The 22,534-nt window shown below is 44.2% G+C and overlaps 1 protein-coding gene across 14 annotated transcripts in view; it reads right to left on the bottom strand.

Moving 5' to 3' along the window:
• The window catches only part of PTPRT (protein tyrosine phosphatase receptor type T), a 1,072,026-nt gene that overhangs the window by 132,436 nt on the left and 917,056 nt on the right, over window positions 1–22,534 (bottom strand). For 10 of the 14 annotated variants that reach the window (XM_043602351.1, XM_043602355.1, XM_043602352.1 and 7 more), the window contains one exon: window positions 8,386–8,534. In XM_043602351.1, coding sequence (XP_043458286.1) covers window positions 8,386–8,534 — 149 coding nt within the window. Of the gene's footprint in view, window positions 1–8,385; window positions 8,544–22,534 lie in introns of all 14 variants that reach the window. The other 4 variants (XM_043602349.1, XM_043602354.1, XM_043602350.1 and 1 more) reach the window with 1 other exon arrangement.

The raw sequence follows: 22,534 nt of genomic DNA, 5'->3' as shown, positions 1-22,534 counted from the left end.
AAACTCAAACATGGATCAGCATCACCTGAAACCTATGTTAGAAACCTTGAGAACTTTGGGTTCCTTAGGTCTGGGGTGGGGCCCAAGAAATTCCTTCCAAAGAATTCCCAGGTGATGCTGATGCTTCTCATTAGGGGACCACACTCTGAAAACCACTGCTTTGAGCAAATGACTCACTACTCAGTACCTGTGGACTTCAGTTTCCTTCTTTATAAAATGGGAATAACAACCCCTGTGGTTTAATGGAGTTGTATTGGCTGAAGGCTTTGGTGTGTCGGATCCAGGGTTCAGTTCCAGCTCTGCTACTTACCGCTATGAGCCTTAGGAAAGTTCATTACTGTTTAAACCTCAGTTTCCTCACTTGTAAATCACCAGGGACAATTATAACACTTATTTAATCCTCCCAACATACCAATGAGATAAGATAATGCATATAAATGCATATAATTTCAGATGGAAATAGGCACATAATGAGCAACAGAGGATAGCTGGTATTATGAATATTAATAATCTAGTAATTATTACATTTTGAGGCTCCAAACTGGGAGGATTAAGTGAGCTCATTGGCTGACACAACAGAAATCAAAAATAATCTCAGTACGCTGAGATAACAGGGTCAAATCTAACACAAAGACAGCACAGATGATATATAAAGTCGTTCACTTGGGCCCCCCAAATCATCTTTACTTGGGCTGAATGAGAAAGTTTTAGTTGGAAGCCCTGAGCTCTGCATTAGGCAGATATGTGATGGATATTTGGGGGTTCATTCATACATGAGCAGTGTACTCTGAACCCAGGATTAGAATCTAGAGTGAGGGTGATAGTGGCTCTCTAAACTTCCAGCAATTCAACCTAATGCAGAGTCACATTCATCTTGGAGACCATGCACTCCATGAACATGGACCAAATGGAGACAGAGGTGCCAACTGAGACTTTGAGCTGACTGGAAAACAGAAATGTATCCTGAAGAAGGCTGATGGCTGATGTGGGCTACTCAGCCTGAAGGAACGACCTTCAGGGCACACACATGGCTGAAGTCCAACAGCAAGGGATGGGGGGGTGGGTACTGTAGGAAGAGAAAGACCGACTTTCCTACTTTATGTGACATCACAGGGCAGCCAAGGGCCATCAATACACTTGACCAATACACTTGTGTGCAAAAACTGGAATAAATGGATGGAAGTTACGTAAAGCAGACTGCAGCTTAAAAGGAGAGAGAATTCACTACCAGAGGAGCTGGGACCAGATATGGGCATGGAGCTAGCAGATCTTCATTGAATTCCAGCTCATCACTGGTTCTCTCATTCATACATTTAAACAAATGCTCAGTGGGTATCAAATGGGCCAGAGAGCTGGGCAGTGGTCAGGGTACATTCTGGTCAGCTTAGGATTTTAGCCTACAAGGAGCCACTGAAGGGTTTTAAGCAAAAGAAAGGAAGGTCAAGTTGGAATAGTGCAAAGACAGGACAGCAGAAATGTATTTAATTTTGTTGAGTTTAGGTTTCCTTATTTATGACATCAGGATAATAATTCCTACCTGGTTGCAATGCTTTGAGAATTAGAGATAATATGTGAACAGCATCTAACAAAATGACTGCCCCAGCAGGTACCAAACAAAGGCGAGGCATCATTAGCAATCCTTAATATCACACATCATCAGGGGCATAGTTTCCCCAGGGAAGGACACAGCCCAACCAATTTTCCCAGAGACCCATTTCTCCAGCTGGCTCAACATCCTCCTGACAGGGTGCGGGAATCTTCCTGAAGGAGTTTACAGCAACCTCAGCCATTAAATTTTTAAAGTCAAACACTGTGTTTCCCATTTGAATTTCTTAATTTACATAATATGTTCTTAAAATCATCAGGTTAAAATTTTGCCTGGTGCTTCCCTCTGCCTGCCCCATCTCTGCCAAACCATCCTGCAGGATACCAAGCTTGGACATTCCCTGACATACCTGTGAGGACACCCTTTTAGGAGCTCTGTGGGGTGGAGATCAGAAAGGAATCAGGTTTCAGGACCAACCCTCTTCAGCAGCAGCAAACATCTCTGAGGCTACCACAAGCTCTGAGGCTACTGAATATGTTTTTGGTTGCGTTGGAGGCACAAAGTCAGAGGAAGAATCTTGAGGCTCTTTTTGTAGGAAGGCTGCTCCTGTAGCCCCTATAGGGCTGTGAAAAGATGCTTGTTGTTGGACTACTTGTCCCCCTCCCCAGCTGTGAGCTCTCTGTGTCTGGGGTCATCCCTTTTATCTAGGGCTTGGTCCAGATCAGGGATGCCTGAAGATGGGGCCATCTGGTCTACAGTCCCATCTCCTGTTAGAGCATCGACCGGACAGCTGTCTTCCTGCGGGAGGAGCTTCAGGCTCTCAAGCAGACAGACTTAATTCTGTCAAGTTAGACAGAACTAAGAGGAGGCACTGTCCTGCCAGCAGAATGGGCTATTCCCCTTAATCTCCTTTCTCTCCTTCACCTAGCTTTGTGGTGGGCAGAAAGCTAAAGGTTACAGGAAAGACAAAGATGTTCGGTTCTGAAAGGAGAACATCTGGTTTGGAGTCCAGACCTCACTATTTACTCATCACGTGACTTGAGGAAGATCTTGCAATATCTCAGAACACCAGGTTCCTCAACTGTAAAATGGGTTTAGTAATAAACATACCACTATACAGGGTTCTGTGAGGACTGATGAAGATGCGTATCTGAGTGTGCTTATCACAGAGCCTGGCAGTTTGTGGGAATCTGATGGGCTCCCTGCCAGTGCCCAGGCCTGGGACAGGCCTCCATGTGGGACATGGCTATGGTAGTAGCTCCTGTCCACATGGGAGAAGAGCTGACCGGCCATCAGGAGAGGAGTGGTGTTCTCCCTCTCTCCTGGCCATGAGTGGCCACCATTTAGACTGCTGAGTGTGGGCTACCATTCATGGTACAGGACAAGGGGCGCTGGTTCTGGAGTCAGATAACCCTATTTGGCTTCCAATCCCATCCCCACTCTGTGCGCATGTGATGTTGGGCTTACTTATTTTGGTTCTCTGAAATTCAGTTCCCCCGTTTATGAAGTGGGAATAATATCTAATTTGTTGGGTTCCTAGGAGGCTTAAGAGTGGGATTTATATAGAGCATATGGCCTAATATGTAATGGGTGCCAATGAAAGTTACCTTCCTATTTGGGCTTTTGCTACTAGAAAGCTCAGAGCCAAACTGGAATATGAAAGTTACCAGTCTACGTATTTAGATTGTTTTTTAACATAATAAATTACATTCTAATACAACCTGGTCTTGACCTTCTTGTCTTCATTTATGTGTTCCCGACATCTTGATCATTTATTTCTCTTATTATTGTTTTGCTGTAGGTACTGTTATTGAATATGTTCCTAAATTCTATACAGAGCTAGATGGATAGAAGCAAACTGATGTCAGAAGAAATAGACCCTTAACTCTGCAAATGGTTGTATGATTTGGGGCATAGGGTCTCTCTGAACCTCAGTTTCCTCATCTGTAGTATGGGGGTGATAATAAACATACAAGCTTTCTTTTGGTGCAGGAATAAGGATCTATGGCTCCAATATTCTGCAAAAGGACTTTTGTAAACTATGAAAAACTCAGTAGAAACACATTATATGCAAGACAATGCCCATTTTTATTCATCGGTATAATTATTCCCCTCCCCAAACTGTGCTCAGGACTCATGGCACAGGGACTGGCATGTACCAAGTGTTGGGCAAGTGGCCACTGAATCTCACCTCCAGGGCCTCAACCATGCCTACATCCTTACTTAGAAAGCAGAGAGCTTGATGGCCCAGCCTCTGATGCTGCTTAGAAACCAATTGCCTTCACATCCACCAGATATGCAGCCTTTCAGTACAATGGAAGCAAAGCAATGAAGACAGAGTTTACCAACAGCACCCAGAGGGCAAGTGAGTCTGTCAGATGACAGCATGGGAAGCCTAGACAACTGAGCTCCACACTGAGATAGGGAAACTGAAGGACTCCACAAAAACCTGTTTTTATCCTTTGCTAGGACCTGCACCCCACTCTACACACGCCTCACAATGCAAACAGTGTATGTCTTCCTTGTAAGGGACAAGGGGTTATTGGTTTCCTTAGAACAGAGAATGACCAGACCACCAGCACTAGATGTCTCCATGCCAATACCCACCCACTCCAAGTAATAACAGCTGGGCCCCTGGCTTTGTTCCAACCAGTTCCTGGATGCCCGAGGGGACACGTACACCAGACTATAATTGCCAATAAAAAAGCTCCAGGCCCCAAATAAAGATGAGACTCCTTCGCTGAGTCTCCCGGATACTCGGCACTTTCTTTACATGTTCGATAAACTCTGCTTTCACCTCCTGCTGGCCCGTGTTTGATTTCTATCCTGCGCACAGCCAGGGACCTTCTTGGCTGGTCCCGCAGGAACCCCTCTGGTCCTTGGACCTGGCCTGCCAGCAGGCATCACTAGCACAGAAATTCAACAGGGATTTGTTTTGAAGCACTTTGATTTGGACTGAAAATGAACACAGAGAAGATGATACCATGAACAACAGATATAAAGAAAAAGATTTAAGCATGGGTGTAAAAAGACAGCACCAGAAGAAAGACTTGGAAAAATTATCCCAGTGAGTGAAAGATATTAAAAGAAAAAAATAAGTAAATAAATAACAATCAGGTACACAGGGCAATAAGATCAAAATGAGATTACTTAATAAAAGCCAGCCATTTCTTTAAACTGAAAACAATGCATGTTGTTTGTCCTTTAAATGTGACATGCACTCCTTTTTCAAGAATGCTGAAGCACTCCAAAGCAAAGGCCCACACCTGACAATGGCAAAGGCCCCATCACCCTTGCTTCCCAGAGGTCACTGCTCCTATACAAAATCTGGAAGCTTGACAGAATGGATGCTGTGGAACAGCAACAGTTATTTGGAATAGAAAACCCCTGAAAATCAACCTATGCAGGGAGATGCAGAATTTGAATCAGGCAGGAGCCCACCTGTTCAATAATGAAATAATTGCTCAGGGCACATTCTTCGTAATCTTTTCTGATGTGACATCTATTCTTGTACTCTGTCTTTCTCCTGCTTCCTTAACATTTGCAAATAATCTCAGGGCCTCCTAAAGCCGCTGCAGAAGCCAGACAGTCACTTCCCTAATGCCAAGAAAATAGATTCAATTTTACATACATCAGGGTGATTTCAGAAGCAATTTCTACATCTCTAGTGTAAGCATTACTTACATTTTTTTCCCCTCAAATCTCATCCCAGCGGTTCCACAGGGCATTTTAAAGGTACCTGATGCATTCCAGGGTATTAAAAAGAATCCCCAGAGCGTGTTTGTGGCTATAGCCTGAGGACACCAGATGCATAGATAGAGTACTAAAATATTCAGTGACTCAAACAAATGCAAAATTTCTTAATAATTGAGTATACTGTCAACTGAACTTTTTTTCAATTTCAATGTCTTTTTTTAAAAGCAACGCCATTAAAAGGTATGTGTGTGTGTATCTGTGTGTGTATGCATATAAAACAAACACACATATCAATCATTTGGAAATATTGTCTCTAGACTTGAAAATGTCTGATTAGATTCTACTAGATAGGATTTCTCCTCCTCTTTGGCTGGCTAATCTACCTTGGTCTTGGATGCTTTTCTCTTAAGAGTTTAAGTTTTAGCCCTGGGGAATACAGTGATGTTTCCCCCTTGAAATCCAAGAAATCAGTGTTACCCAGGTTTCCACTTGTGATCAGAAAACTTAAGATCAAATACCTAGAATTTCGAGGTCATGTATCTTTGACTATAATAGTTTTGGCACTCAGACTTCCCAGAAGTCTTTCCGTTTTGACATTCAGCCTTCCCAGGCATTTTTACACATGGAAAAAGGTGTGCACAAGAATCTGGCCTATATAGGAAAGGTCTGGGGTGAATGGGTATCACTTGGCCAGGATTGTCTATCAGCTAGACTTGTTACTGAACTTCCTTTCTCCCAGGGAAAGCAGGAGAATCAGTGACAGATGAATATAGATAGAGACTCTCAGGGATCTTCAGATGGGCCTTTCTTTCAGGACACACCAAGTCCATTTCCTTGTCAACCCTTTTTCTGCCTCTCCTGGCTGCCTATGTCACTATTGCCTTTTTCTGGGCCCAAGGGAATGTATGAATCCCAGCGATTCATCTGGGTTGAGAAAGGAAAAAGAGCTGGCTTCGTGGGTAGGCAGACTGCACACTTGCTCTGCTCTCTGAGGAAAATGCAAGTTAAATATTTGCTCATGAAATAATCAGTATGCACTGTTAGACTTTGTCTTTAAAGCCATTACACGATCTTAAGAAGTGTGCAGACTTAGCATTGCCAATAACGGGCAAAATGATAGCATTTGTCTGTTGAGATGATGCAAAGGGAAGGACATGATGCCACCTATGTTGAATTTTTGCCAACATGTTAACCTGAGTGCAATCATGGTGAAGAAAATCAGATAAATCTGGATTGTGCCACATTCTAGGAGACAACTGGCTTAGACTTAAAATGTGTCGATGCCCTGAAAGAAAAAAAAAGGAGGGAGGGCTGGCTGTTCTAGATGAAAAGTGATGGAGAGACATGATGACCAAGTATAATGTGAGTACCTGAGTGGACCCTGGATTAAAGCAGCAGCAACAACAACAACAACAACAATAAATATTTTAGGACCAGTGAGGAAATTTAACTATATGCTGGTATATTTGATACTGAAATAAGGTTACATTTCTTGGGTCAGATAATTTTATAATGGTTACGTTGAAGAGTTTTCCTAGTTCTTAGGAATTCTCTGGAAGTAGAGTGTCATGATGTCTGCAACCTACTTCTAAATGGTTCCGAAAATTTTATAAAATTTTTATATAATTTTATATAATATAATTATATATATACAGGATATTTTTACATATGTATACATATATAATATATAGTATGGAGTGAGAGAGTGTGTGTGTACAAATATTGCAAATGTGAATAATTGGTGAGTCTAGGTACAAGGTAAAGGAATATTCATTTTACTATTTTCTCAACCTTTTTATAGGTTTAAAACTAATCTCCTTCCCAAGGCGGCATGTCAATATTTGAAAATGGCTATTGCTTCCCTCAAAGTTCAGTGTTCTTAATCAGTGTGCCTGTAAGAACCATCTAAGTGGCTTTTACAAAATCCACATCCCACCTTACCCCTCCCCTCATCTCCCTACCTCTCTTCCCTCAGGAGATTGTGATTTAGTCAGTAAGGTGTAGGGCCTACATATGTGTATTGTGAAAACTTTCTCAGAGGAGTTCTGTGCTATACTTAAGATGAGCAATCACGGGTCTAAGTTACCCTCAGAACATGGATCCATCAGGAATTAGCTATGCAACTCTGAGAAGGTCAGCCGCATGCACTGAACCTTGGCTACCTTACCTATAAAATGGGAACAATCATATGCAGTATCTCACGGGGCCATGGTGAGGACGAAGATGGTCTATAAATATTTGTTTCCTTTCTTTCTTCATTTTCTCATAGAACCCCCCCCCCCCAACTGATCATATCTAAGTGATTTATACAAATTATGGTTTCTTCCATTTGCCACACACTGTGTGGAGGACATTCATTTGTCTACGCTCACGTTCCTTTAGATTTCCTGAATTCCCTAATTTGGAGCAGAGGCTGGGGAATCTAGCATTTCTATTAAATCTAGGAAAAAGAATTGTCTTAAAGAGAGATGAGAACAAAAGTTAGTTTTAGGTTACCAGTCTTGAGATTTTCCTTTGGATAAGGTTTAACTCTGAAATCTTAGACCCTGTATCAATTCTGCATGAGGGCTCAGGTGCTCTTGACTAAAGGCCCCTTGGAACACTGGCTATAATTTGGACCTGGCCAGGCTTGGGAGACATGGGTTCCAGGTTTGGATAGGTATACTCATCAGCCTTGGGACATTGCAGAAGTTGCTTTTCTGAGCCTCAGTTTCCTAAGCACTCAAAACAGAGATGGCAATTAGTGGCACACCTACCTAACATGGTTTATATGAAACACCGTTTTGAAAACTGTAAGACACTCATTTCAATGCGGCATGTTTTTCTCCTTATGGGCATAACTATGTCCTCTTTTTTTTTTAAACTACTATTAGTTTTAACCTGTATCTATTTATTTCCACAAGCAGTTAAGATGGCTTGCCCCATTTCCATTTGCTTTGGGGGAATATTCTTAAATCCTCCTTTTCCCTCAAGATGGGCTGCCCCAAGTCCTTGCCAGGGAGAACATTCATCCTTGGAACATCCAAGGAAGCATCCCGAACCCATACCCTACAGCATCTGACCACTGTGAGGGGTCCACAGCAGAGGTACCAGGGTCAAGCTGAACCATGGATGTTCCCTTACCCTTAGCTGGGTCAACTTACTGAATCCATTAACATCCTGAGAGCTAGAGGAGAAGCCTTCATCGTTGTGACTGGCGCTGAGCTTGGTGGTGGGTTTGTCGGCTGAGGCCACAGGCCCCATCTCCCTCTGGGCTCCACTCTGTGTCTCCTTCTGCTTCTTGGCCAGCTTCCTTTGGGACATGTGCAAGGGGAAAAAATCACAGTCAGATGGTTCCAGCTGCATTAAAGCATTGGAAAGATCAGATTGTTCTTCTGCCCTACCCATCATCCTCAACCCCCAAACCTGGTTCATTCTCCAGGAACAGAGAGAGCCAAGATGGGTCCTCCAATGTCAAGGTGGAATAAGCCTAAATCCTCCTGAAACCATTAATGGCTTTCATTTACTCGGAAATATGAGGCTTATTCTGGATCATCTCCAACAACAGGTATGTTCTTTACTTGAGCTTAAAATCGGAAACCAATGAGACTTACATGATGCTTCCTTGCTCTCCTTTTTTTTTTTTTTAATTTTTTTTTTTATTTCAACGTTTATTTATTTTTGGGACAGAGAGAGACAGAGCATGAACGGGGGAGGGGCAGAGAGAGAGGGAGACACAGAATCGGTAACAGGCTCCAGGCTCTGAGCCATCAGCCCAGAGCCCGACGCGGGGCTCGAACTCACGGACCGCGAGATCGTGACCTGGCTGAAGTCGGATGCCTAACCGACTGCGCCACCCAGGCGCCCCCCTTGCTCTCCTTTTGAAGTGGGGAAGAAGCTGAGTGGCCCTTTCTGTTCTCATGGCTCTGAATGAGATTCAAAATGGAGTCTGACCTTTCTCAGGGACTAAGCTAATAAAATAACACGCCAAACAATGGACAACTGAAGTAGAGACTTGTGGTTGGTGAAGGGTGAGGGTGAGGGTGAGGGTTAGTTAGTCCTGTAGCTTGAAAGGAGAAACTTTAAAGCTGAACTTGATGCCTGACGATCATTCATAGGAATGAAAGACCTTCAGAACCAGATGGGCATTTATAATAATACTAGTTTAAATCAGTGATTTCCAAACTGTGATGGAAATTAGAATCATTTTGAGAGCGGATAAAAGCACGCAGAGGCCCCAGCTCATGGAGGTAGGGCAGGGTTAGGCCTGTGCATGGCCACCTAGTTCCCCAGGTCATTATGACACCATCTACTGGATGTTAAAACCATTGGTTTTGGCATCAGGAAGACCTGGGTTCATACACTATCTCCGCCACCTGCCACCTGCATGACCCAGGGCCAGTTCTTTAACCTCTTTAAGTTCTGAACTCGTCCTCTGGGTACATCAGTCAACAATGGGACCAAGCTCCTAGGCCTGTGATGATTAACTGAGATCATATGTGAAACACATGGAATACAGCACCTGGCACACAGTGAACATTCAACACGTGACAGCTGCATCCTTGTTTTTATATCATCCCTGCTGGTCCAACCACATTCTAATGTCCAAATCCCCCTTCAAGAGACCCACTGTGAAATCTCTGGATATCAAGTGGTAGAGATTTGGACGCCTCCCTAGGCAGCTGAAGGTTTAAAAAGTCCTTCATATGGATTTGAAACCTACTTCTCTTAAATTTTAACCGGTTGTTCTTAGATCATTAGAAGTACAAAAATATTACTAACCCCTCTTGCATATGACAATTTTTCAAACATTTCTAAAAAACCAATGCAGTCCCTCTGAGATTTCCCCACATTTCCAATTCTAAATATTGTGTTCCTGTGATACGGAAGGTGATGGACACATTAAATGTCTTGGGGGTAAATTATCCCAGGTCTCTTGCTCCATTTTCCATAGGACTTGGTTTCAACTTCAATCTTAATCACTCCTATATCAACATGGAAACAACAGATCTCCCAGAGGAGTCAAATTCAGGAAAAATTTTTCCAAAATTGAGCCTGCCTGGTCCTGAAATATGCAGTTTCAAGAGGAATGATCTCCCTATCAGAGGAGGTATGAAATGAAGATAAAACCTAGACACAGAAGTATTTTAGGGGAGTTCATCTAGGATGAATTCTAGTTTGATAGTATGGGGAGTAACACCCTTCCCATGGATCCCTGGATCTAGATGTGGACTGCACGGAAGAATGACAGATGGCATACTCAAGTGAGAATGATTTGGGGAGACTTTATGTGCAAAAGGACTACTGACAAAAGTAAGAAGGGTGAAGGGGAACCTAAGGTCCACTATAGTGACCTGTGAGTTGTTGGCCACCCACGTGTCCAGAGGGACAAGCAGAGGAAGCAGTCACTGGCACCCTGAAGGAGAGAGTTGTGAAGATAAGACCACCGGCTCAGAAGCAGCAGCCTTCTCTCGAGGAACTCAGTTGATCCTCACATGGCAGGAACAAGAGGCATCAACACCCTGGCTACATCCTCTTCTCTCCCCCTGACCAATGAACAGTGGGTCTCATTTGCTCAACCCAACTGGAAGCCAGAGGCATGGAGTCCAGGTAGTGCTAGCTCTGGAAGCAGAGAGCTCAGTGGAGAACCAGGCAAAGGAATCTGGATCCAGGAAACCCCCGCCAAGAAGAGAATTTTATCTCCCCCATTTCGGCCACAATTTGAAGACAAATGCAGCCTAAAATGGAACACACGTACCCTCCCTCCCTCCTTCACTCTTTCCCTCCCTCCCTCCCTCCCTTCCTTCCCTCCCATCTTTCCTCCTTCCCTCCCCTCCTCCTCCTCTCCTTTCCTTCCCTTTCATTCCCTCCCTTCCTTCCCTTTCCTTATTTTCCTTCCTTTCCCTCTTTCCTTCCTTTCTTTCTTCTCTCCCTCCCTCCCTCCCTTTTTCCCTTTCTTTTCTGTTTTTCCTCCCATTGGCTTGAGAAAAGAGGGGTTCTTGGGAATAGGAATGCGTCTTTTGTATATAATGCTCTAGCCACAGGCATTCTGTTCCAGGAGTCAAACTATTCCTGGTAGACAGAAAAACAACCAGAAAGGAAGTACTGGACCAGTGTTGGCAGTCAGACAGGGGCCAGGGGGAGTGCCAACGAAGGAAAAATGAGTGGGTCTACTGCTGATGACATTTTGAAATTTTATTCTTCATTTATTATCAAAAAGGAGTGTGTTTAAAAATGTATATGTGACCTTCTTAATCATAAATTTGAAAAGATATACAGCAGATCCTTTGCCTCTATCTAAGCTCTGCTCACATTGCCCTGGCAGGAAATAAAAGGAAATCCAATAAGAAAGTTAACTTTAAAACTATAAGTGAGTGTGTACAAGAGGCTTTGATATTTCCGTAGGGGCATAACTCCCAACCAATCCCATTCCATTAAGGGTAAAATAATATGGAGAGAGTTGTCTTGGGCACAAGTCATTCATTTCCAAAGGAATAATAATAATAAAAAAAGGCCTTGCTGCATCTGTGAAAAATGGCCTTTTATAGAAATGTTTGGGTAGCTCTGAAAACCTGGACGAAAAATGAAAAATTGAACTTCTCTGAAACATAGATATTTAAAAACTCGACAACCAACTGAGTTGTAAAAACTAAGGAGTATGGCATCCTTAGTATTCAGCCCATGGTTGACACTATGTGTTCACGATGATGATGCTATATAATAATTTAAAAATGTACAGACAGGTGTTTTAGCAGCTGGAAAACACAGCTACAAAGTAGAAATAGAAGGAAGGGATGTGGAAAGAAAGAAAACATAAAACTATAGTTTTGGGATCTATATTCTATCAGAATTCAAAATTTAAGAATTAAAAAACCATCTTGGTAAAACAGGAAAAATCATTTTATTCCTATAGCCATCGAGTTAACTCAGACCCCCCCTCCCTGTTTTTCCTTAAGAGAAGGGGGGAAATCCAAGCCTATGAGTAGGGCATGAAAGACCCGTAGGCTATGGCTCTAGGCTTCAACTCAGCCTTATCTTCCATACACACCTTCTCTTAGGGAACACCAGCCACCTCATCTTCACCCCCAACCATTCCTCAATACTACACATTCCTTAATATGTCCCCATTCTTCTCCACTGGCCCCTCCTCTCCATCCTTCAAGGCTCAGTGTCATTCAAATGTCACATCTCCTTGAAGGTTTCTCTTGCTCCTCTACATAGATTTGTGATTTTCTCTTCTTGGTTGACTCATTCACTGAACAAATATTTATTGAGCACCTACATGTACCGGCTTCTGCTAGAGGTAAGATCACAGTGACAAAAGCCAGACATGACCCTGACCTTCACAGAGCACGGAGACTAACGGCAAAGACAGGTGCTAAACAGATAAACACAGACACAGCTATAAAATCACGAAAGTGATTAAAGCCAGGGAGAAGAAATGCATGGAGCTAAGAAACACCAATGGTTGGTCTGAACCTTCTCAGATCAAGGAAGGCCTCATTGCCATGCCAGCTAAGCACCTGTTTAGTTGAATTGCAGGGATCCAACTCTCCCACCCACTAGGGCAAGAGCCTCTTGGGTGAAGGGTTTTTGACTTCTCACACCTACTCTGATTTCTTGCTGAGTGTCTGGCACACAGCCAGTGCTCAATAAATTTGTTGTACAAATTTATATTTAAAAGTCTACAATTTGAAGTGCAGAAGAGATTGCCATCCTACTCCGACTGCAAATTATAACCACTTTAAAAAAAGATACATACAAGGAAAGAGGAAGAAAAACTTGCACAAAATTAGTTTGTGACCTGAAATATTTCTACTTATGAATATTTCTGGCTGACAACTTAGCATTTTCTTCCGGTAGTTGTCACAGAATTCTTGGGATGTTTGCAGAATTAATGGGATGCTCACAGAAATCAGATTTTTTTTTCCCTCAAAGCCCACACTATAGCCATAGCTATAAAATGGTTTTTTTTAATCACATAAAATAGTTACATGATACATGGGAGAGTCACATAACTTATGGAATCTTCAGATCCTTCAAGATTCAAGTACTTGTGACTTATGAAACTTGGAATTTTTTTCTCTAGTTGTTCTGAGATTCTTGCCAACTGGGTCACACAATTTCACCAGTAGGGGGTACCAGAAGCTGGTAAAAAGAGAGCACTCATAAGCCTATCTATTCCTCTGCAGGGACATTTCTAGAGCCGAAGAACATTTTAAGACATAGCAATCCGAAGTTTACTGTTTCTGACAGGCGGGGACAATGTGATGTGACCATAGCTCTTGGCATTCTTTCTTCTAACAGATCACTCTGAGGTCTTTCTGACCTTTGCTTGTTAGCTGAGTGAGGGTAGGTGGCAGGGGATGTGCCCATGATGGACCGTGAGTCCTATGATTTATTCTGAGCACCACTCTTTATAAGGGATAGTGGCAGGTGGAATGACTCAAGGGAGAGGAATGCGGGGCTGTGAAGGGTTCTGAAATCATGCTCTGAGAGAAGAAATGTCTGAAACAATGGGGATTATTTTTCAAGGAGAAGGAATATTCAGGAATGCCCTCTTCACACATCTGACTCTCTGGCTCTGTTGTGGCCCCAGGGGCAGAATTAGAACCAGGCTGGCTTGAAACAAGGAAGAAAGAACAAAGTACAATTGCTCGGGTCTCTTTTGGAAGCACCTAATGCCTGACTGTCCTTCCCATTTTTAATTCTTTGGTAACCTTCTCTACACCTCTTAAGTCCCAACTCAAATGTCCCCTACTCGTCTCCTTCCCAAAGTTAGTAGTTTCTTCCTCTTTGCACATTAATTTGTTGGAAAAATATTTAATGAGCCCTTACTTTGTGCCAGTGGCTGTTAGAAAGAGATCATGATGTAAAAAGCCAGGCATGACCCTTGCCCTGTTTGGGCTTTTGGAAGTAACGCATAGCCTCTCATTGGCAAAGTTCCAGTAGAGACTGAGAAGCCACTTGGAATAGAGGTGGTAGGGAATTGACCATCTGGATCCTGAAAAACCCTTGAATCTTTTCTGGGCTGGGAACAGGAGGCTCCAGCCAATGGGGGGAGAGTGTTGGGGCCTCCACCTAGGATTTTTCCCTAAATGTGAAGAGCTATGCCCATGCTCCTGGGGAGGCATGGATAAGGCACTCTTTCTTTTCCACATAGGGCTCATCCTCTGTTGGTATCTCTAGACAGTTTCCTAGGAAGCCACAAAGATTAGATAGAACACTGGAGCCAGAGAGAAATCCTCAGCCCATAGGAGGTGGACAAAGAAAATACAGAGCTGAGACTCTACTCCTATTAAAAGGCAGCACTGTACCCTTTGAAGCCAGGATGCTTCTGTGCTGACATGATCAGATCTCTAATTAAAGTGATGCATCAGAACTGTAAGGGAAAAGTACCAGCCTCTCAATTTCTTCAAGAAGAAGCAGGCCTGGACAGGGGAGGGGCTTAGCCAAGGCACACAGCACAATGGCAGAAGCCACAGGACCCAAACCCTGCTTTCTACCTGCCAGTGCACCTGTTCCAACATTCCTCCACCTCTCTTTTCAAAATTTTTTTTTCAATGTTTTTTATTTATTTTTGGGACAGAGAGAGACAGAGCATGAACAGGGGAGGGGCAGAGAGAGAGGGAGACACAGAATCGGAAACAGGCTCCAGGCTCCAGGCTCCGAGCCATCAGCCCAGACCCTGACGCGGGGCTCGAACTCACGGACCGCGAGATCGTGACCTGGCTGAAGTCGGACGCTTAACCGACTGCGCCACCCAGGCGCCCCTCCACCTCTCTTTTCAGAATGAAATTAGAAGTGCAAATTCAGTCCATGGCACATATGATTTTAGTCCCTTATGAACGCAGCAAAACCTCATTAATCCAAACCTCACTAATCCAGAACTACTGTAACTGAGGCAGAGGCTGGGCTTTACCACATTAGAGTTGGTAGTATAAATGAGGATATGGGTATGTGCAGAATTCAAAGGAGAACACACCTCTTTCTCTTACATCAGGAGGCAGAATGGCAAAGCAGTTAACACACTGGCTTTGGTGCCAGACAGCCTGGCATCAAAACCTGGCGCCATCTCAGACTAGCTGTGTGAGCTCTTACAAGTACTCATCCGTCGGCATGTCAGTTTCCTCCAGTCTGAAAAGTAGGTAACAGTAGTACTTTCCCAGAAAGTGGCTGCAAAATTGAATCGTATGTGGCTAGCAAAGCATTTTTCCCAGAGAATCGTACACAGTAAGCACTCAATACATGTTCTCTGGTAATCTTTTAAATATAAGGAGTAGCCATGTTAATTTAAATGGCCTCATTATTTATGAAACATGAATCCTTTAGAGCAGATGCTCTGAAGAATGCCTTTTCTCTAAAAACGTTCTTTGATGTATTCTAGAGCAGTGCTGCTCGACCTTGGCTGCACGAATCGTTTGGGGAGCTTCAAAAATTATTGGTGAGATTCTAGTTTAATTGGTCTGGGGTGCAGCCTGGGCGTGTGGGTTTTCAGAAGCTCTCCAGGTGATTATAAATGTGCCACCGAGCTTGAGCACCACTGATGTAGAACAGGGTTGTCTCTGGACCAGCAGCATCAGCTTCACCTGGGAACATATTAGAAATGCAATTTCCCTGGCCCCACCCCTGACCTACTGACTCAGAAACTCTGGATGATTAATAATCCCTGCGGGCAGTTCTAACGCATGCTGAAGTTTAAAGACCCGGATGTTTGAGAACCCACTCCTTAGGTGGTATGAATCAGTGAGGAGTCCCTATCATCCTTCACCTGTGGAAGTGGAGGAGCAGGAGGCAGGTGACTTGGCTGCCAGCCTCAGGGGTCCAAATATCTTCCTGTTACCAGAGACATGCCCTTTCCCCTTACTGGGTATTGATTTCTCTACAGGGGGTAGTTGGCATCTTAGAACCATGGCAGTAACAGATGCTATTTAAATGACTGTTACTGGTTGCAGGGTGTCCCCCTAAAATATATGTTAAAGTCCTAACCTTTGATACCTGTGAATGACCTTACTTGGAAATGACATCTTTAAAGATGTAATCAAGTTAAGATGAAGTCATCAGAGTGGGCTCTACTCCAACTGGTCTGGTATCCTTATAAGAAAAGGGAAATTTGGATGAAGACACACATGGAGAAGGCATGTGATGACAGAGGCAGAGAACGGAGTGAGGCAACTAGAAGCCAAGGATTGCCAGCAGCCACCAGAAACTTGGAAGAAGCAAGGAAGGATTCTACCCAGAGTTCCAGAGGGAGAATGACCCTGTGACATATGGATTTCAGACTTCTACCCTTTGGAACTGTGAGAGACTAAGTCCGTTTGTTTTCTTTTTTTTCCCCCCAGCCATCCAGTTGGTGGTATTTTGTTATGGAGCCCTAGGAAATGAATACAAGATCCATGAAATACTAAATCCCAAATCCATTTCATTTATTTAATAAACATGTAAACAGCACTTATTCCATGCTAGGCACTATTAAGGCTACTACAAACACAATGTGTTAGCTCCTTTAATTCTCCTAAATACTGTAGGAGATTGGTAAACACATCCCCATTTCACAGATGAGAGGGAGAGGCAGAGAGCGTGGAAGAAATTCATGGAAAGTCACCCAGGCTTTAGGAGACAGAGCTGGGATTCAAACTCAGGCAGTCAGGCTTCTGAATGTTCTCTAAGATTCCTTGCTGTGTCATGCTTAGCCAAGGACCTATATGTATCCACCCTTGTCCCAAAGCTTTCTCAGCTGGGTCCCTTCCTTTCCAGGCAAAAACGCACTCACATACATGTGCACACACGTGCAGGCAGAAAGCTCACACTCACATCTGCTCACATCCTGCAGGCAATGCACATTGGGTCAGCCCATTACTTCTTTTGGGTACCAATTCTAGAACATAGCTGGTGGGTCCTTCCTCCTCCACCCCCATCACCCTAGCCTGGGGCTTCTATGTGTTTCCACTGGAATGGCGAAGTTATAGAAATAACCACAGCAGATGCCACCACAATTTGAAAGACTGAAGGATCCCAGCCACTGCCTGTCACCTCCATCTCTCCACTGTCTTGCTCTCCATGTGTATGACTCTACCTGTCTGCCTCTGCTTCCCTCTTCCTTGTGGCTGCCCCTCTCTCTTTCTTGCCCAGGTGGGCTCTCCTATGTATTATGCTGTTTTCACAAAGGACAGAGTCAGATTTAGTCTGACCACTGTCTAGCAGGCTGGCAGGGGAACCAGTGCAGAAGAAGGCCTAAGACAGATGCTAGGCCCTCCTCCCACTGCCCACATGGCCACACTATCTCTTGGACCCTGCAGCAGAACCCAGAGGGAACAGCATGGGCTCTGGAGCCAAGAGTGCCTTGGTTCAAGTCCCAGCTCCAGTATTTACTAGCTATGTGGCCTTGGACAGTTTAGCTTCTTTACAACTCAGTTTCCTTATCTTTAAAATAGGGGGTACTTACAGTGAATGCTTATGACAACTGTTTGCAATAGCTACTAACTTACAAATACTAATGAACTTACGACAGGATGTGTCACCTACCAGATAAGCTCTGTGTTAAGTGTTTGTTAAATAATAAACAACGAGAAGGGAGTAACTGCCTCATAGGACAGTGAGGACAGAATCTTTGGCTGAGACAGTGCTGAGTTCCCGAAGTGCTTTCAGGCCACTGAGCTCTGAACCTCTGGGCAAAGCGAACAGCCCTCTGCTGTTGATTCTGTGGAAATGGACTGTGGCTCCAGGCTAACCTGATTCTAACAAGCTGCTGAATCCTACTTGCGTTTCCGCCTCTGAGACTATCAGACTCAGTTTCCTTCTCTATAAAATGGTATTTGATAGGCCCTTGTTCACAGAGTGACTACGATGATTAGAAATAGTAAGTGTACATTCCTGGCATGGTCTTTGGTACGTAAGAAACACTCCACAAATGCCAGTTCTTTTTCTCTCCCTTCTTCACACTGGCAGTCCACATGCTTTTCCCCTGCTTTATTTTTACCTTAATTTTGTGTTTGATCTTCTCCCCGAGATGAACACTCCAGGGAACCAAAATGACTACTTTTTCTCCCGGCACCCTGCCCTACTCCATCCATACCTTGCTTACACAACCACAAACCAAGCCAGACTCTCGGGCAGATGTTTTGCTCCCGGTCCTGTTCTGACCCTCATTACAGGTTACAGAGTCTTGGATTCTCTGGGCTGGAATGGCCTTTGGGGCTCTCGAGACATTCTCCCACCATGGCTGGAAGGTCCCTTGCAACATCCCCCAACAAGTGGACATGCAGGTCCTGATTGTCAACTCCAGTGACAGGGACTTGTCATGTCTCCAGGCAGCCTCTTCCCAGAGAGGCGGGTCCCTAGATGGGGATGTTCTCCTCTGAGCTGAGGCTGAGCTGAACTATGTCTCCTGTCCATGCCCTCTTGGATGCCCTGGGTTGGGCTGCCTGTTCTACCCAACCAGCCTATACGTGGATGGATGGATGGATGGATGACCACAAAGCCTTCAGACTTTACTAAACTCTTCTAAACCATCTCTCCTCCTTCCTGAGGCTCTGCAGCTATTCCTTCCCTAGTTCACCGAACCACCTTTTGTACTCCACATCCCTGTGCCCACTCCTCTTCTCAGACCTTGACCCAGGGCCCTCTCTTTCTCCCCCTCCTCCCACCCCACTACAGGCCTTTGGCTCCCTCCAGAAACCACGATGGCCTGCTGGATGGCCAGCCCCCAGGGTCATCTCCCCTGCTAGACTGTGACCACACCAGCAGGGGCCATGCTGGCCTCGGGCGCTTCCCACTCCCCAGGGCCTCACGCAGTTGCTGGCACAAGCACCTGCTGAATTAACGTATAAACAGATCACAAGCCCTTTAAGTTCCGTCTGGAGCACTATGTCTTCCAGGAGGCCTTTTCTGATCTCTCCCTGATGGGACATACTTTACCTACATTTCATCTCCTAGTCATCTTCCTGCTGTTCTCACCATCCTTCATTATAACGGCTTCCATAACATCCATTAGTTCACTTTTCCCTAGCACCTAGTTCAGCACTTGGCACAACGTTGTAAAAGCTTTAAAAATGTTTACTGACTAAATGAATGAATGAATGAGTAACACGTTTAATTCCTTTATTGTTGCTCTGTCCCATATTTGAGCATCCCCATGACTTAGACCTGACACTTTTAATCTATTTCTGCACCAAGTGTCTGTACTGGAACAGGTCCTTTTTATTATTCTACAGGAGGGCCTTTCTCTACGGATGGTGCACGATGGAGAGTCTCAAACCTGAGGGTGCGCCAGAATCACCTAGACAGCGTGTTGAAAACAGGGATGATTAGGCTCCACTCTCAGAGTTTCTGATTTGGTGAATCTGAGGTAGGATCTGAAAATCTGCATTTCCAAGTTCCTAGGAGATGCTGGAACTATACTTGGAGAACTGGTCTATGGAATGTCATCTCCGGCCCCACTGTGGAGCACATACTACTTACCTGCTGTCTATTCTCCATCAGTCACCTCAAACCTTATTCCCATCCCCAACCCCAGCTCATTTCTCCTAGAACTGCCTGTGAGCACAATATACTCTTTACTCAAGCATTTCCATTTTCTTGGGGCTTTATCCTAACGAAATAATAATAAAAATCCATGTATTACGTGGACATTGGACAACAGCTGTGTGTATGGCAGGGGTTCTTGATCTCAGCACGATTGACATGTGGGGCCAGAGAATTCTTTGCCGCATGGGCTGTCCTGTGAACGGCAGTATGTTTATCTGGTTCCGTGGCTTGTACCCACCACCTTCCAGGAATGCCTCCCATTCCCAGGTGTGACAAATAAAAAATGTCTTTAGGCACTGTCAAATGTCCCCAGGAGGGAGGCTGGGGAGGGCAGTACTGCCCCTGATCTACAACCACTGGTACAGACAGGTGAATATAACAGTGTAACATGTAGGAAATACCAGCATGTGCTCCATACCTTGAAAACACTTGTAACCCTCACAGCAGCATGACAAAGGAGTGATTATTTCTTTTGTTTTATAGGTGAGGAGTCGGAGGCCCAGAGGTTAATCCCAAACTCATAAAACAGGTAAAGGGACCAGGAGGGAATGGAGCCCCGATTCTTTAGCCTGCAGAGTCCTGTTCTCCCCGTTAGCCTTTTCTGCAGCTTCTCTTCAATTGCAAACCATCAGTCACAGCCTCATAAATGTCTACCGATAGGGGATTGCTTCAGTAAATGATGGTGCATCCCCCGGATGGAATATTATGCAGCTATTAAAATGATAGAGTGCCATTAAAAATGAAAACTATGTAACAACATTGAAGAATGCTAACTGGCTTACATTAAGTTAAAAAAAAACCCAGAGAATGAAACTGTGTACCCTGTGATTACCACTGTGAGGAAGCGTGTCTATGCTAACGTGTTATATGGAGGGTATAAAGGATAATTTTCATTTCTTCTTTGATACCATTGTTATCAGAATGTCTTTGCCATCATTATTTTTAAGTAGAAGCAGGGTAATGAAATTCAGGATGTTAGGTTTTGTCATAGGTCTTCCTTGCACCTGAACTGGTGGAACTAAAGCTTCTCTAATCCTTTGAGTGTGGCAGGGGTTTGATACGCTATCACTTCTCCTCAGATAGCACAGTTGCATGTATGTTTCTGAGCCAGGACATCTCTCTTTGAACTGACCCACTTCCCCTAAGCACAGCAAGCTGGAAGCACAGAGGAAAACATTGCTGAAGGCATCAGTGTGGATCACTCGGGGAGCCAGGGCTGTGAGAAGCACGCGATGTGTCTGTCAGAGTGTACCGTGCACTGCACTGGTTTCATGCATTATGCATCAAGAGTGGCCTGGCACCCTGGCCTGGCCGTGCGGGAGAAGGCTTGCATAAGGCACATCTGATGAACTGATTGGAATGTCAAAATGTCATTAAGGATAAATTAATGGATGTGTTACTTTGGCTGTAAGAGGCAGAGCCAGCAAGACAACAGGCTGCCGGCGGGCTGTTCCCTAGCCCAAGACAGACGGCGTTTGCAATGGAGATTCATGGTCTTTATGTAACGTGAGGTGCTTTGCAGGGAGAAGAACAAACAGAAATGCTCCAGCACTTAAGCACCGTAAAATCACAAGCATGAGATAAATTAATTAGCGTACACTAGGAAGGCGGCTGGTCTGTCTGCACTCCTGGGGAAAGCCAGAATGGATGGCACTGGGCTGGAGAGGATGGGTCTCAACACCAGACTCCTAAGGAAAGCAATTGAATTTAATGTGCAATCATAAACTGCAGCTGATGGAAAGATAAGTCTGGTCTGTGTTCATTTTTTCGTGGATGCCATTTCTGTCTACTCCTCCAAGCTCTTGGTGTCTGTGGGTCAAATGTCTTAGGTGACCAGGGAGACTGGCACCACCACCGCCACTTGCTTCTGATGCCATGGGGGAATCAGTACTTTGACACAGGGGAAACTCTCTGGGAAGCCTGACTTCCCTTGGGACAGCCTAGATAACGGTGGTCCATTATTCTGTGATGGGAGGCTCACTACCCCACATTCAACCTAGTCTATTGTTGGACAAACATTGTTAGAAAGGCCTTTCTTACTTAGGCTTCTCCAGCATCTTCCTCCTTGCAACATAACAACAACAACAACAACAACAACAACAATAACAACAACAAAGCAACAATGAGAGTAGCTAATGCTCACTGAGCATTTGCTAGGTGCCAGGAACTGTACTCTGGTAAAGTCAGCACCCTATCTTGGATCAATCATCCCCACTTTACAGTGTAGAAAACTGAAGAGCAGAGAGGGTGAGAGAGATACTCAAGAGCACACGGCTAGTGCATGGTAGAGCCAGGATCCAAACCCAGGTCTGCCTAAAACCAAGTCTTAACGTCTTAACCATCACATAATTCTAACTGCCATAACCTCCACTCATGGAATAGAGCCTGGCTTTCAGAGCAACACAGAATGTGAGAAGGCAACACGGATGGAACTAACATTTTGGGTATGTAGTGGGTACTTTGCTAAGTACCTGGCCTGGGTGAGCCTAATCAATCTTTTTTCTTTTCTTTTCTTTTTTTTTTCAATATATGAAGTTTATTGTCAAATTGGTTTCCATACAACTTTTTTCTGTTTTTAATTTGAGAACAGTTGACACACAATGTTACTTTGGTTTCAGGTGTACAACACAGTGATTCAACTTCTTTGTATATTATATACTATGCTCACCATAAGTGTAGCTACCATCTGTCACCATACGGCACTATTACAGTATCATTGACCATAATCTCTATTTTATTGTATTCCCGTGACTTATTCATTCCACAACTGGAAGCCTATATCTCCCA

The sequence above is a fragment of the Prionailurus bengalensis genome, chromosome A3, assembly GCF_016509475.1.
Source record: "Prionailurus bengalensis isolate Pbe53 chromosome A3, Fcat_Pben_1.1_paternal_pri, whole genome shotgun sequence".
Classification (NCBI taxonomy): domain Eukaryota; kingdom Metazoa; phylum Chordata; class Mammalia; order Carnivora; family Felidae; genus Prionailurus; species Prionailurus bengalensis.
This window is presented reverse-complemented; position numbering and strand designations above follow the sequence as displayed.